This window comes from Myxocyprinus asiaticus, chromosome 26, assembly GCF_019703515.2.
Source record: "Myxocyprinus asiaticus isolate MX2 ecotype Aquarium Trade chromosome 26, UBuf_Myxa_2, whole genome shotgun sequence".
NCBI lineage: Eukaryota > Metazoa > Chordata > Actinopteri > Cypriniformes > Catostomidae > Myxocyprinus > Myxocyprinus asiaticus.
Window position 1 is genome coordinate 29,576,037 of NC_059369.1, and position 16,797 is coordinate 29,592,833.

The 16,797-nt window shown below is 38.3% G+C and overlaps 1 protein-coding gene across 2 annotated transcripts in view; it reads left to right on the forward strand.

Annotated features, from left to right (window-relative positions):
- The first annotated feature begins 1,075 nt into the window (after positions 1–1,075).
- LOC127416819 (transcriptional coactivator YAP1) overlaps positions 1,076–16,797 on the forward strand; it is a 55,264-nt gene continuing 39,542 nt past the window's right edge. For both annotated transcript variants that reach the window (XM_051656377.1, XM_051656378.1), the window contains exons 1-2: positions 1,076–1,667; positions 3,115–3,350. In XM_051656377.1, the coding sequence (XP_051512337.1) occupies positions 1,467–1,667; positions 3,115–3,350 (437 nt within the window). In that variant the 5' untranslated portion in view covers positions 1,076–1,466. The remainder of the gene's footprint in view (positions 1,668–3,114; positions 3,351–16,797) is intronic.

The window sequence follows — 16,797 nt, forward strand, 5'->3', positions numbered from 1 at the left end:
AGGATATTTACAGCTTTTTAATGATCTCAAACGCACAGTCTGTGTCTTCAAAACAACACAGCAACATATTTTTGCATTTTGGATCACAGTCAAGTAGCCTACCCTGAATACTGTGGTAAAGTAAAAGCAATTGTGTGAGGCATGTGCATGGAAACATAAAATAACTTTCTGTTCATGAATATTAGAGTGTATACCGATATAATTCAGAGCAGAATCTAAATTACAAGGGAATGAGAGAAACCACGCACACAATGTGGTTAATTATATATGGCTTGCAGAGACAGTTCTTGTTAGGGCTAGATATTGGTTGGCTGGTTAAAAAGAAAAGTACAAAGTAACTTTTTTAATCCATTCATCATGTTCTTACTGTTCCCGCAGGGGATTAAAAGGGGTTCATAATCAGTCACTCAATGTTAAATATATGGGAAAAGAGCCGGGCTCAGTCTTGACAAAATGATTTCTCAATGGACCGGGAAGACTCATTTGCATAACAATTATGGGAACTGCATGGAACTACTTTTCTGCTGCTTTCTACAGAATGAAAGACTATTGATTTTTTTATTTATAAAGAACTGAGAGTGTGAACTTCGCCTGTGTATTTTTGTATAAAGTTACATGGACAGTGACACTGCATAGCCTAAAAATGCATGAAAAAGTTGAGACGCCCTATAACAATACACACATAGCAACAACTAGACAGTTGAGCACTTTATTAGGAATGGGGTAAAAAAAAAAGTGATGTGTCAGGATGAATTATGATTTGGTTATACAATTCATAAAGTTCATAAATTAAAGCTAAAACATTAAATTATTAATACAAAATCTTTCCAACTAGCCTCTGAAGGATTAAAAGGAGTTAAAAGAAAGATTGCTTGAAAATTATATATACTTGTGGGGCTGAGTGAAATTAGATTTTAGAAGTTTACTATAAGTTTTTATAAACTAAAATAAGAACTAATGTAGCCCCCCCCCCCCCCCTCACCTTAAAGGCTCTCAAGCCCCGCCCTCTCTGAGTCAGCGGTCACATGACTCATCAAATTTTACGTCCTGCCCAAAGTTTCAGAAGTTGAGAAAAAAAGTTAGTTAGAATAGTGAGAGGGCTGTGATTTCCAAAACGCCGCACAGTCATCGCCAATGTCTGCACTAGAAGATCCTTAAACTTTTGGGAAACTCATACGGACACCGTTTGAAGACTTCAGAGACTTTAAAATTAGTTTCAAGGATAAAGTTTAGTAGATATGCGCGTTTCTAGATTTATTGCGGTGTTCTCGGGAAGCAGAAAAATACATCTTTGCATACTTTTCCCCCAAGGCTTGGATAATTAATACAGTGGACGAACAGGGGTTGGCCTGTTTGGATTAACCTTTGACATTTTATGGCTTTTTGACTTTCCTGTGTGCACTTTTTCGGTCGGAAGGACAGAAGAGCAGTTTTCCCACAGATTACACTATATTTTATCTGGAGTCATGGATCAGAGCCAGCACAACCCTCCTGCCGGCCATCAGATCGTCCATGTTCGGGGAGACTCCGAGACCGATCTGGAGGCTCTTTTTAACGCTGTGATGAACCCGAAAAACGCCATCGTTCCCCCTTCCGTGCCGATGAGGATGAGAAAGCTGCCAGACTCCTTCTTCAAGCCGCCAGAGCCAAAGTCTCACTCCAGACAAGTAAGACCACCCCCACAGAAACCACAAACTATTTCCCCAACTTTTTCCAGCGGGCGACGCGTCTGGCGCACGCGGCCACTGCACAGTTTAGCGACTTTTTTCCTAACTTCATTATAAACAATTCACAGATACAGGCAAGCATGTGCATATTAGGATATTTAAACGTGTATATACATTTACTTACACAAACAAACAGAAAAAAAGTCTTGTAAGACAAAAAGAAAAAAGAAAAGACTCTTTGAGCTTGCAAGTCGTCGCGATCTTTCGCGTAAACGCTCCGATAAATAATCCAAGCTGTCTACACTGCAAAGTCGAGTTTCGACTTCATATGTACAATGACAGCAGCGCTGTAGTTTGTCGCGATGATAGCAGTGTGGATGGGGTTTTAAAACAAGATTGTGACATCATCTTCACTGCGTAGTTTATTCCTTAAAAAGTTCATTTAATTGCAATTTTAATGTCTGACTTTTACACCTATATCTTTCGATAAAACTTTTCCCTCAATGTGTTATTGCAATGTTATTTTAGTTACACCGCTTTATAAACTGTCCATATGACCGTTTTTGGTTATGGTTAGTTTTTGCAAGTCTGGTAAATATGGTGAAATGTAAATTAGGCAAATAATTTTCGTTTAAAATTATGGAAAGTAACATTTTTTTTTTTTTTTTTTTTTTGTTTTTTTTTTAAGCTTAAAAAAAAAAAACGACATAGTTTCAATAACAAAAGTTCGCGAGCTACGATAATCGAGTTTTTCCTCGAGCTTGGAATCACATCTCGCGCATGCGCCGATGTTAACTTCACGGGCACAGAAGAGGTCGATAGATTCTTTCATTTACTGGTCGAGTTCTGCATGTGAAATTGCTCCAGGACAGTCTGTTTCCCACATAGCTCCTCCTCAGTTCTGAAGTGTAGGCCACATCCGTTTCTTACAGTTTTGTTATTGTATTAAGAGCTGATAAAAACTAATAAAAGCAAAGCCCAACTATAATACAATATGATAGCAGTGCTCATATGAAGAAATGTCATCTCCAGTGTTTTATGTGTCAGAGTTCTGTATTTCTATTAATGTTTTGGGGGGGAAAATTTTTTGTTATTGTCCTTGTTCATCACTCTAACTTTCCCTTAATCTGCTGGAAAAGAAGCAACTCACTTCATTAACTCACTAACCTCACAACAGTTCACAGGCAGTGCTGTATATACTGTATGTGTGACATGTGAGTGTACATGCACACATGTGCAATCATGTTTGGGTGTACATGTGTGATGCGTGTGCATTCTAAGTGCATAAATGACAGATAAAAATCTGTGTTTTGTGGTATTTTTATGCATTGAGTTACACACAAGCCTCTTTTCTACTGAGCCCATGTTTGTAGTCTTTTTAACTTGCTTTACATGCAATCCTATGACTGTTTTCTTTATGTGAGTCTAATCCTCTAACCCTCTACAGGCCAGCACGGATGCAGGTACTGCTGGTACCCTCACACCCCAGCACGTGAGGGCACACTCCTCTCCTGCCTCCTTGCAGCTGGGTGCAGTTTCCCCGGGCGCCCTGAACAACATGGGTCAAGCAAACCCCCCACCTCAGCACCTCCGCCAGTCCTCTTTTGAGATACCTGATGATGTGCCGCTACCCCCAGGCTGGGAGATGGCCAAGACCCCCTCAGGCCAGAGATACTTCTTAAAGTGAGTTCCTGAAGTTGTCATGCCTGATATGATGCAAATGGCATATTGTTTGGTTTTGGTGTTGTTTTATAATTATGGAATTGAAGTTAACCAAGTAATTATTGTAATGATGTCCCCATGACCGTCAGAACTTACTTTGCATAGTACACACACAATACACAAAATCTACAATATACACACGATAATACACTACACAAGATGTACTAGAGAGTGGGATGTGTTAAGTGGTATTCCTTTGAAGTTTAGAGGTGAACAAATAAAAGTTACTACAATAAATGGCTCCATATTTGCTTTTATTTTAACTATTCAGATGAAAACTTATTGTTAATGTGCTGTAACACATTTTGATCAGCGAAAACTCCTAATAAGGAGTCTTTTCCCCAGCTGGTTTATAGATCTTAGTCTTTGCGACCGTGTGTTTGCCTGTCTGCAGAGGTTTCCTTCTCTTAGTGTGTGTTTGGGTACTTAATGTTTCTGCAGATTGAGTTTCAGAGGGGAACAAAGGCCCAGTGTAGCAGTGTAGAATGAATGGAGGACGGGTTGGCCTGCTAAACTCATCTGCCTGGCCACAGAACCCTGTCCTCAGGACTCAGTCCGAGGAGGCTACAGCTGAGGCCATTAGAATTTAAGAGACAAATGTAAATTTAAGGAGTACAGTCTTCTTGATATGTTTCATTCAAGTTCTCATTTATTTGATAGCTGCTGTATTACAAGTAAATTGATACAGCTCTTCTTTTATATAATGTATCTGGGGTGTCTGGATTTGTGACCCTCTGACCAGTCGATTCTAGACAAACATGATTAGTCCCCAATTTACTGTGATAAAATGGAGAGCTTTTAAAACCAGATGTTTAGAAGAGGAACATCTGGAGAACATCTGCTTCATTTGGACCAGATCTCCAGGAATATTTGCAAAAGGGAATGAGGGACAGGAAGGGGAAACCGGCACTTGAGAAGATGGCGCACAAGACCAAGGCTAATATCGCAAAGGGAACTGTTGCAACTGTTAATGCATCCAACTACAAATGTCATAAAATATGGTTACATCGATTATTGATCGGCACGTTCATTTCTTGATACGTTTTTGAGGCATCGATACAGTATATTAACATTAGCCGACATTTAAATTAGAAGCCAAATTTGTGTACTTTCCAATTCACTGTCAGTTGACCTTCCGTTTAATGTAATCTCCCATTATATCTTTGGGAGACCACAAGGGGGTGATACAACATTTACTGTACTTAATACTGAAGCCGATCGCAGATAGAACAGGGCGAATAGCCTGTATAACACTCAGGATGCGTCGATGCGGTGCAGGTGGCAGTCTATAGTTGTGAATGTAATCACCATACACACAAAAGTTGTGAAGGTTTTTGTACTTCAAGAATGAACAAAGTGACATTTATGAGTTTGCAGGTTAATGTATGAAACTTGTGGAACTGCTTAAACTGAATGATTAGAAATGACGACGTTCATAATGCAATTTCTCTGTATGTGGCCGTAAATAGGTTTTATTCAAGCTGTCAAACCATAAAAGACATACTTAGAACTAGGGCTGCAACAGTACACAAATTCACGGTTTTTGGGGTCACGATTCGGTACGGTTTCAGTACAGCAGGGAAAAAAAAGAATCTTTCTTTAAATTATTTATTTTGAAAGTACAGTGGCTGATTTGCAACAATTTATTCATGACTGCACTATGCATATTTCTTCAATGAAATTACAGTACAAAACTTAAGAGCCTCTTATATTCACACTGTATAAAAACATAATTAATAATAAAAGTGCAGTTATAATAATTGTAACCAAATTAAGACATTAGAAGTGCAGATTTCTGTGTCTTTTGCCTTTCAGCTCAACACTTGTACTTATCACTCAATTTTCAAGGTTTGACGCAGTGAGACTAACTTGCACAATCTGTTTATGCTTTGCTCCCGTAAGCTCAAGAGACACGTGCAAATAAGTCATCATGTTAAGGACAGTTCACACTGCCCCAACAAACGTGAACAAACACCAACGTCCAACACTTGTTGGGTTTTGTCAGATCCGTGTGATCACCCTGTTGGCGTCCATTGGCATCTATTTTCAACGATTCAACATGTTTAATCGGCTTTTGTTAGGTCTTGGAATGTTTGAGCAGCGTGGTATGATTTTACAACAAACTCTGACATAATCTGACTTCATCGCGAACCATTGCCTTGACAATTAGGTAAGCGTCCCTGTCAACCAGGGGGTCAGGAATTGGCTGGGTAGCAGGTCCCTGTTAGCACCTGCTGGTAGATGCTGGAACTAGACCACCCGATGTCAAAAGCATGTTTCTCCATAAACAGCCATTCAAAAGTAGCCGTGTTTTATGACGAAATAAAAAACATTTCCAAGAACCATTTCGATTTAAATTATTGAATTAAATTATAGCACATCATCATCTGGTGACAGATTGTTTTTGAAGGGCTCTTAAAAGCGTGAAATTGATTTATATTTTTCCCTGTCTATTTCCATTGACTAGTTATCAGTCACGTGACACCCAATCCCGGAACTGAGCACCTATGATCAAAGATGGTAGCCTCCATTTCGCTAGCTTTCTGGGAACCCTGCACTAGCTGAGCAGTCATAAAGATGAATGGGGATGCTAACAGATAGCTCTCTCCAGGTATTTTATAGCTCCATGCTGTCAATTCACAGCAAATGAATGCATGCGACTGCACCTGCATTGATAGAGCAGGAGAAACACAGTCAATCACGAATAATCATATTTTTGTTGTTAAACTTGTTAAAGATTTCCATTCCTTTCTAAAGAAAACATAATTTCTTGTTAGTGTTGGGTTTAGCAGTTTGTGTGGATGACGTTTGAGGGAATATGTACAAATAGGCAAGACACGGACAGAGATTAATTTGTGCTGAAGCGCTCTCTTCATTTGCATGAAAGACAGATCCTTTATTTCTCAACATATTTTTGCAGTTTCTGCAGAACTGCAGAATTGAGTCAGTGCGAACACAACAGTTTTGTTACTTAACATTCTAAATACAACAACCAACTTTAGAATGTTGGTAGTGTTGGTGTCTGTTGGCGTTTGTTGGGGCAGTGTGAGACATACCAGACTTCGGTGAAACAGCCGACACACAGCATTCGTCCTGTTTACTACTCGTTGCCCAGTATTACTGTAGTTTACTGCAAAACTATATTGCTCCCAATCAACAGATTTTAGAGACTGTGGTGGGTCTACAATCTCTGGCTTATTTAAATATGACAAATTTATATTTTGATTAGTTCCATCACAGTTCCATCTGATCTGCAGTTTCTAGTTTACCTTGTGGTGCTCTGTTTTGGTTCCATGCGGTCCCGTGTTGCTCCGCAATCTTTTTCATTTTAGTTGTATGCGGTTTGTGTTGTTTGTTATATGTTGTTTTAATATTGGATTCATGCATGCTAAGATATGTAATCATTTGTGTGACTGCGTGTACCATACCAAAGGCCCTGTATCCTTTCGGTTCGGCATAGATACATGTACCGTTGCAGCCCTATATATAACTGAAAATGCATTGTGTAGGTATATGAAAGATACATATACACAATTTATCATTCAGTAATGACTAGAGTAAATAATTTGTGTCTTTTGATAATGATTTTTGTTGAATTTAATGGAAAACTGCGAGTTGGACTCCGTGGTGCTGCAGAATTTTGAGCAGCCTTGAATCGTAGATGGGCATTTCGAATTTTAGAACGCGCCATGACGTTCAACAGATGTGTCTGATGTGCAACCCCCATTAAGTTTCTCCACTACTCACACTTTCAAAGTTGTGTTTAGAAGTACTGTATGTATGAAGAGACAAAGACTATTGTGTAACGATTAGCTCTATATTTATCTGAAAAATTGCTGATATAGATCGATAATCATCGTGAAAATGTTCAGATTATTGATGTTTAAAAAAGGCATCGATTCCAAGCCTACTTCCATCTAACTATGAGTTGACCTAATCTTTTAGACAGTCATTCACAGTTCCAGTGAACAGCTCAAGTGCTTCTTAAAGTGCTTCTCGAGCAAATGCTGAGACGTCTCACTTGTTCTACCTTTTTGAGTCATCTGTGTGTGGGCACTGTTTGATCTTAACCCTGTCTCTGCCAGTGCTCAAATGTACAAATAAAAGTCAGGGAGTGCAAGTCGTCTCTCTGTCTGTAGAACCCCCTCCTTCTTTTGACTTCTCTTTGTTTTGGGTTTCAGAGAAACGGGAGGCTCACTTTATTCATCTCGCTTATGGTTGTTGACCCTAGCTTTGTTTGTGGTTAACTTTCCCACAGATAGTTGTCATGGTTTGTCAACAATTTCCTCATTTTCATCGTGTGCACTTCACAGTGTCCCTCATTAGATGCAAGGAGCTAAATAAAGAAGTAAATAGTTTTTGCTCTTTGTATACCTTCTTACATTTTCAGTGTTGTCTGCAGCTGTTATTCACAACTATTCAACTGTTAACTCTGGTCCTCTAATCTGATTGGACAAGCGGCATTCCAAGAGTGCTGATATTTAGAATAACAGCACTAGGACTTTTTGTATTACTTTACTTGTCTGGGTTCGTTGCGTTCCAGACAGGCTGTCAGTCTGTACCTTGCTCTGCAACATGCAATGGTTGATTCTGCTTCCACTTTCTTTGGTACTATTTTCATTAGCAGAGCAAAAATAGACAAAATAACTGGCCAAATCATGTCTAAAATGTAAGTTACTCAACTTTCTTGTTTATAGAACTGTTGTATATAAGCAACATCACACAAGTAGGGGTGCTGTTGTACTTATTTGTGGTACTCGGCCGAATAACTGCTGTTTTGATATAATCAGTACAACATCACTAAAGTTTTATGAAATTGCTTTTGATTTGATGTTACTTTTGATATTGATTGACATTTTTGGTGTAGGCTATTCCAGGTATAAAATCTCCATACATTTCTCATTAAAAAGCTTGATCTGGACAAAAAAGAAGCACTCCTATTTATTAACAGGGCCTCTTCAAATGAGGGCTGGTGGGAGAGCTGTTAGCCAACCTGTTTGAAAGCTCATGTTACCTTTAGGTGACCACTACGGCTCTTCTACTCTCACATTAGCACTGTCTTTCACTCCTAATGCCAGAGATTTAATCGGAAAGCATGTAATTTTACCAATGATGCGAGATACAGATAAGCAGATGGTGGTTTGCAGATGCCTCTCGTATTCGGCCACATGTGAGTCACACAGCTAAGGGCCGTCTGACAAGTTGCTCTGTTTCCGTTTCAGCATGAATGAAAGTGCAGTTTGTGAATCTGCTTTAACGCTGTGTCAAAAAAGATAAAGTAGACAGAAAGAGGGTAGAATGAAAGAGCCCCAGTGTCTGTGCTTTTGTTTGACTGGTGAAACTGTGTGCATTATTCATCTAGTGACACTCATGTGACCTGGTCAAATATAGACAAACAAACAAGATTGAGAGAGTGTAAATGAACTCAGAGTAAAAGTTCTATTGCTTTAATGTTAGTTAGGTTTTAGCCGTCAACTGTTACACTGTAACCTTTTTGTCCTTCTATATTTAGTTCAGCCTTTGCTTAGGCCTTAGCCACTGTTCTGGTGTCACATGACACTTTGATAGCAGGAAGAAAATGCCAGGGAATCATTAAGCTATCAGAAGTCGTAATCAACCTTCAACACCTAGTTATTTGAACATGGTTTCATTACAGCCTCAAAAACCCTGGACTATATAGAACTATTTCTGTGGAGCTTCCAGAGGTTTGTAGTGAATTTTCGTGAGAGTGGTTCCATTGATTTCATTTTTCAGGGTGTGTGTTAGGGGTGGGAATTAACAGCGACCTAGCTAATTTTTTATACACACACACACACACACACACACACACACACACACACACACACACACACTGGCGACCAAAAGTGTGAATAATGTACAGATTTTGCTCGTATGGAAAGAAATTGGTACTTTTATTCACCAAAGTGGCATTCAACTGATCACAATGTATAGTCAGGACATTAATAACATGAAAAGTTACTATTACAATTTAAAAAAACTTAAACTACAAAGAGTTCTCATCAAAAAATCCTCCACGTGCAGCAATTACATTTTGCAGATCTTTGGCATTCTAGCTGTCAGTTTGTCCAGATACTCAGGTGACATTTCACCCCACACTTCTGTAGCACCTGCCATAGATGTGGCTGTCTTGTCCAGCACTTCTCACTCACTTTACAGTCTAGCTGATCCCACAAAAGCTCAATGAGATTAAGATCCATAACACTCTTTTCCAATGATCTGTTGTCCAATGTCTGTGTTTCTTTGCCCACTCTAACCTTTTCTTTTTGATTTTCTGTTTCAAAAGTGGCTTTTTCTTTGCAATTCTTCCCATAAGGCCTGCACCCCTGAGTCTTCTCTTTACTGTTGTACATGAAACTGGTGTTGAGCGGGTAGAATTCAATGAAGCTGTCAGCTGAGGACATGTAAGGTGTCTATTTCTCAAATTAGAGACTCTGATGTACTTATCCTCGTTTAGTTGTACATCTGTCCTTCCACATCTCTTTCTGTCCTTGTTAGAGCCAGTTGTCCTTTGGAATTGTTTTGACAATGTTGTCATCTGTACGCGAAACGTTTCAAAAACGGAAAGGAAAAACGTTTCCTATTTAGTACATCGTTGTCGTGTAAACCCTTATTTTTAGCTTGTTCTGTGTTTAGAATTTAGTCAGAAATTATTTGTGCATTGTTGACCTTATGCTAATGCTATTATATTTTGCTTTCTAAGACTTTCATTTAGTGGTGGGCTTCTTTTCCCCAAAATGATTCATGTGAAAAATCTAACTAAAAATAGGTCTATTGATTCTTGGCGTTAGAATGTTGATACAGTATCATGAGGTAAAGTATTGCAATGCTTTGAAATATTGCCAACATGATGTGTTGACCTCTCCTTTTTTTCCCCTTTTCCTCCAACAGTATAGTGTGTGCTTTGATTTATAATGGACTCGGATGGAGGAAGGTGGGAGTTCGGGGGGCGGTTGAGGGTCAACTTATTTAGTTCTCGCCTGCCTGTTTTTTAGGGCCCTGGGGGGGGGTAAGTTCACAGGGCACTAGCAGTGAGACCAGGGTCATAAACTAATGAAGGATCCTAACTTGGAGAATATGGCCAAATAGAGGAGCTAATCAGTGTTTCCGTTGTCTTTATTAAAGCCAGGACTCAGTGGGGGTCTAAGAATTTAGCCTCCTAGCGGAGAAGGTCCCTCAGCGATGTAGACCCCAGCTATCACGGGGATTAAACCCTCTGATGGGAACCACCATCACCTCTCCACCCTCTTTAAAGCATGCTGCTTTTAATTAGTGTACAAAGGTGTATCTCAGGCATACTAAATCTTTCCTGAAGGCAAAACTTAGTTGAAGTATATGGTGATATTTGCATTCAGAAGATTGTAGCGCAAGCAGTCTGATAGTTTATCTCTTTATGAGAGCCTCTGTGTTTACAGACTTAGGCCACATCCACATTAATTTGTTTTATTAGTGTGCAAATCAGTATGCAAATCACATAGCAAAATCAGTGCGTTTTCAAACTAAAATGTCTTAGTGTTTAGGCTGAGTTATACTTCTGTGTCGTCGAATCTCCACCTTAGACTACATGTAGCTATTGAAGTTCCTGTGCCATATCCTGACATGCACCTCTCCAAAAATGTAACAAGTCAACGCAGACCACAACCAGAATGATAAAAATATATGAGGTAGCATCACATTTTCTCCAAGATTATTTATACGTCATATCATATTGTATTTGGGCTCGTTTTCTGCCCGATATCTGCTGTTTTAACACTCTGTTCATGTTTCACGAAAACACACAAAAGAAAAAAAAAAAATTCTGCTTTTTTCTCTGTGCTTGTACTTGATATTTGGTCTATGAGTGAAACAATATTTGTTGTATTATACTCGAGACCTTTCCGATTTGTGTGATGTTTTGATTGTATTTTTGACAGTATAGAGTACAGTTAGTAATCATATTTTATAAGTTATGAAAACGGACTACTTCTAATTTTCAGCTAATTAAAAAGCACCTGTTCAGATTTGGTTATATTGCTTTATGTATTGTAAAGTTCAGCTTTAAAGCGTTAAAATTACACTCATTTTGTGTTGCTCAAGCGAGTGTTAATCCATTTGATGTTTTTTTTTAATTTATTTTTTTATTCTAGCATAGAGCGTCAAAGTACTCCCAAAATATATATAATTTATTACCTACACGACTTGTGCACACATACAGAGCATTCATGATTTACATTTACTTTTGAATATTTATGAAATGTATAATTATTTCAGGAATAAAGGCAATACATTAGCACTCTCAATACATTAGCACGTTGTGCCCACAGAATGATGCAGACACACCAACGCAAAACTATAACTGCAAACCATTGCATTAGCCACTAAGCGAAGTCTGCGACATAGGTTCAACGCAATAGTATAAACAGCCTTTTGTCCACACTAATCTGTTTTTGTTCGAAAATGCATTGATTTCTCTATGTTTATGCATTTGGCCACATTCACAATAATCTTTTTGCTACGTCTAAGCCTCTCATCCACACTGAAACGGCATTTTCCCCCACTTAAAATGGAGACTTCTAAAAACGCTTACCATTATTACATGCTCTGGAAACGATGATGTTAGGATACTGATAACGGGTTTTTCAAACTTAAACGAATCAGTGTCGACGTGGCTTTGGATGAATGAGGTGTCTTAAGTAAAGATCTACCAGTTGTTTAAGCAGTTATAGGAAGTTCCCCATTTGGGAATACTGCTAACTTCTATAATAAGTGTGTGAGTAAAAGCGTAAGTGGTTTAAAGAGAACTGTTTGGTTTTCGCAACTTGTTCAACCAGTAGATCAGTGTGGCCTATAGGTCCATAAACCAAAAATGGCCCCCTTATTTCTAGGGATGCACCGATCCGATACCTGGATTGGTATCGGCTCCGTTACTGAAGCTTTTAGACGGATCGGGTATCGGTCCAACAAGCCCGATCCAAATCTGATACTGTGTGTTAGTCATGTTCATTACTGTCAAGCTAAAAAATGACATTAAAAAACCATAAAAACACCATTAAAGCATTTCATATGACTCGTACATTTTATTCAAAGCCACTTGAAGATGTCCGATAACTCTGTGAATCGCAAAAGGCTGTGTTTAATAAGTAAATATATAGTATGCGGCGCCAGCGCTTTAGTGAATGGTGCTGCTCTGTTGACAAACTCACGCACAGGCTGGTGATGCCCTTGCGGCTATTTTTAGCCTTCACAGCGGTGCGCAGTATTTGTATATATATCTCAGATGTAGATGCTCAATAGTTCGGTTCACTTATAATATGCATTTAGAATGGCACCAGAGGTGCATTTTACCAGAATTTGAATAAGAAGCAAATTAAACTACTGTGACTCCCTGGAGAGTTTAGAATGTCAAAATAAAAGCGTGAGGGTTTAAAAAGTGTACGATTTAAATATATTACTGTTGTATTTAAAATTAAAAGTCAATAATAATATTAATAACTATTTATTATTATTATTATTATTGTCATCATTAGTATTTGTTTACAATTTATAACAATATTTAAGTTGAATGGGTTCCAAAAAATAACTGTGTGAATGAAAAGTGGACTGATGTCTTACAACTAAATTGAACAAAAAAGAGATCTGAATCCTTTAAAGTCCCGATGCAAGCTGAAACATTTAAAAGAAAAAAGAAAAAAAAAGGCAAAAAGAAAACTGGTTTATTTTCTACTGAAGATTGGAATTACTGTTAATTTTGCTGCTACATTATCCAGTATACTAGTTAATAATAAATTGTTTCTTAATAAGCTATACAGTTATATTGAAATAATGTGTAGTTAGAGGTTTGTGTTCCTTTACATATTAAAGAGTACTGCCAATTAGTTCCACACAATAATGTAAAGATATTCTTAACTGATTATGCAAAAAAAACAAAAAAACACTGGGATCGGCATTGGCCGATACTGAGATTTCTGATATCGGAATCGAATTGGAAGAGAAAAAGTGGTATCGGTGCATCCCTACTTATTTCCTTCCTGCTGTCTATACCCACCATGGGATTTTCTTGGTGTAGGTAGGAGGTGAACGTGATTGGCAAAATGAAAAAAACACAAGGAGGAGCTTGGCAGGCCTTCCTCCTCGGCAAATAGAAACTTGTTTTTTTTATGTTTCAGTAGTTTGGGTGCATATCATTAGACCTCTTTCATTTCTTGTTGTTCGTCTGCTGTGACATGCAAAATCGCATGCGTACCGGTACATGTCTGCAAAACGTCACTGGTGTTCCAATGGAAACAAACAGCATGTGTTAAAACAAAAGAGAAAGCATGTGTATTAGGTGCAGGTGACACATAAAGCATGCTGTCATTGCTTTTGCAGTAGTATAGTGAAATTTGTGCTGGTGCTGGAAACATTGCATGTCCAGACACACACTGCTAGCTCAGACAGTCTTTGTTATTGAGGAGTCTTCTGGGGTTGGCTGTTTTCTTTTGGATTTTCCTGCACACTCAAACACTCAAACGTTTCTCCGGCCAGTTGTAAAAAAAAATGTTTTCCCCAATTTGAAAGAAAGTAGTGGCTCAATTTTGAAACAGTTAATTTGTGTATTATGGGGAAAAAAATAGACAGGTCTGAAAAGTTTTGTGTTCATATGATTTAACTTTATCTCCTGTTCGTGTTTAAATGCACTGATCTGGAGGCTTGTGAATCATGCTGTGTTGAATACACCCTCGTGTGAGTTTGGAGCAAGTGTGTTGTGTACTGCTTTTGGCCGTCTCTTCGATGGCTGACGGTTAAGTCATCTGGGTCAGGCCTCTCTTCACATCTCTATTTGTAGCACATTTGTGTGGAGGACAGGAGAAGGGAGTGGACGTTTGCTGTTGCAAATGTTATCAGCATCACAGGGAGAGTCTAGCTGACCTCTCCACCAACCCTGAGCACAATCATACTTTCATGCATGATCAAGGCCTATTTACAGTCCTATCTACTTATTTTTGTTTTAGACGATCATGTTTGAGCTTAAATTCACTTTCAAACACGTTGTACTCCATGACTTGTTAGCAGCAGACCCATTAACAGTAGATACGTTGTATTTTTTTATTAAAGGTGCAATATGTAAAAATGTTCATGTAATATTTGCCTTTTTTTGCCAATGTGTGAATGGCTTGTAATGCAACTTAAAAAATGAGCCCTTCCCGGACTTCCTAGGTTGCCTATTAAAACCTTTAGACTGATTTTCATGCGAAGGGAGCGGGTCGCTTTTGCTGGGAAAATCCAAAGGATGTGACATTTATGCGCGCTCCCGAGAGCCTTGCCTCAGTGCTTCTCTTCCGCTATTCAACAGCGACAACAAACTGCAACACTAGATAACGTTATCATAGAGATGGAATCCAGCAAACGTCCGGCTCCCAGCACAACACCGACTCCTACACAAACTCGGAGTAAGCCAAAAAAATTATAATAATAATTTATCTACTGAATCCCGTCTGGCTAAGCAGGAACGTGATCGTGGTCGAGCGAAAACTAGAGTGAACATCGGCAGGGCATTTGATTCCTGAAGGGATCTTCGTTCGGTTTTGGGGATCAAAACTGACCCTGAATTGCCGTTCTTCTCATTGGACAGGTAAGCTTACATAACTGCAAAGCATGTGAAATATAGTGCCATAAGGATTGATCTGTGTAATTTTAGCTAACTTGATCTTGCCTGCTAACACTGACAAATTGCAAAATACCTTGCTTCGTAACTTTCAAATAATTTCAACGATCTTCTCTTTATACTAAAAGTCAGGTATACAGGATAAATTTAAGCAAATACGCTGATTTCTTGATCGTAGTACAACATATGACCTACAAAACATACAATAGTGCAACATAACAGTGCAGTGCAACAGTAAACTGTCTGGTATAGTTCGGTAGTATGTAGCTGTATGTGTGTATCAGTATGCTATGTTAGCTGATAAGTAGCTTTAGTTTAGTCTCAAAGTCTGTAGTAAAACAATCATAACTGTGTAATTTTAATTATGCTACCTCATCTGTCAGCATGATGCCAGTGAATCACGTTCAGTCTCTTTTTACGTTACGTCATTGTTTTGGATGCTCGCTCGCTCGCATCCCTATGGAGTTGGTGCATGAGCACGAGCAACATGTAGCTGGCTGCAGTTCACTTAATGGCCACAGGTGTCATTAATAACAAGGGTTTCTGAATCTTACATACTGCAACTTTAAGTCATTTGTTAGATAACAATCACCCTGTTTTGGTAATGCTTAGTTTTCCAGGTCAGGGTGGATTGGTTTCTCATCTCATCTAGTGTGAAGCATTCACTCTGGGCAAATGTGTGTATGTCAAGCTTTGGGTTTATTGACCACACACAAACAAGCCCCTTTCCTGTTAGTGTGTGTATGTGTGTGTGGAAGACAGTGTTAGCCAGACCAGTGTTTATCTAGTCCTGATGTAACACCTTTGCCCCAGTCATCAATGCTCCTACTGTCACTGAAGAAAAAACTGTCTCAAGAACCTTTGCCTGTGTATTTAGTTATTTACTGGTATATGAAGCACCTCCACAATTCTCATTACTTGAATATGAAAAAAAGCTAATTCTTATTACTGAATTATGAAAATAAACATTAGTATTTTTTAAAATGTGAAGTCATTTACATCACTTAATTTATGATAATTTTATTAAAAATACATTTTCGGGCATGATTATTTTAATTGGTCTACTGTATAATAGTAATGAGACTGTTTTTGTTTTTTTTTGCATTACTATAATGAGAAATGAGATTTAAGAATCGTCAGGAAAGTGTCAAGGGCTGTTTCTTAATGTGCATTCTTATATGTTCTTGCTTTCTGTGAACTTGTTCGGTGTCATCAAAAAAGAAAATAGATAGGAGATGGTTGAATCTACATATCGCAGCACATCTCAAAACTCACATAGATGACTTTCTATGTCCTCCTGTCCTTCAGAGTTTGTTCTTTCAGTGTAGCTATGCAAGACCAGACTTCTGTTCTTTGCATTCTTAGCATTGAGAAACAAATATCTTAATGGTCATTTGACAATCTTCATGACCCAACACTGGTAACGTTACTTTTAAAAGTAACTCGTTAGAATATTGCGTTACTCCTTAAAAATGTAACTTTAAAAGTTCATTTTTATGGAAAGTGAAGTGTTACGTTACTTTTGCATTATTTGTGCGTTGCTTTTTTCTCACAGCCACTTTCTCTTCTGCTATGCTATGCATTCCATACAAATAAGCTAAGCATTGCATACAAGAGACATTACAGGTCATGCTAGCTACTGTACAACACTGATGTCAAAACAACATGGTAAACAAACAGATATTTAGAAAGTTGGTCTTCATATCATATTTATAATAAAGGATCAATAATATGAATATGCATGATTTGTTTTTCCATCAACATGGC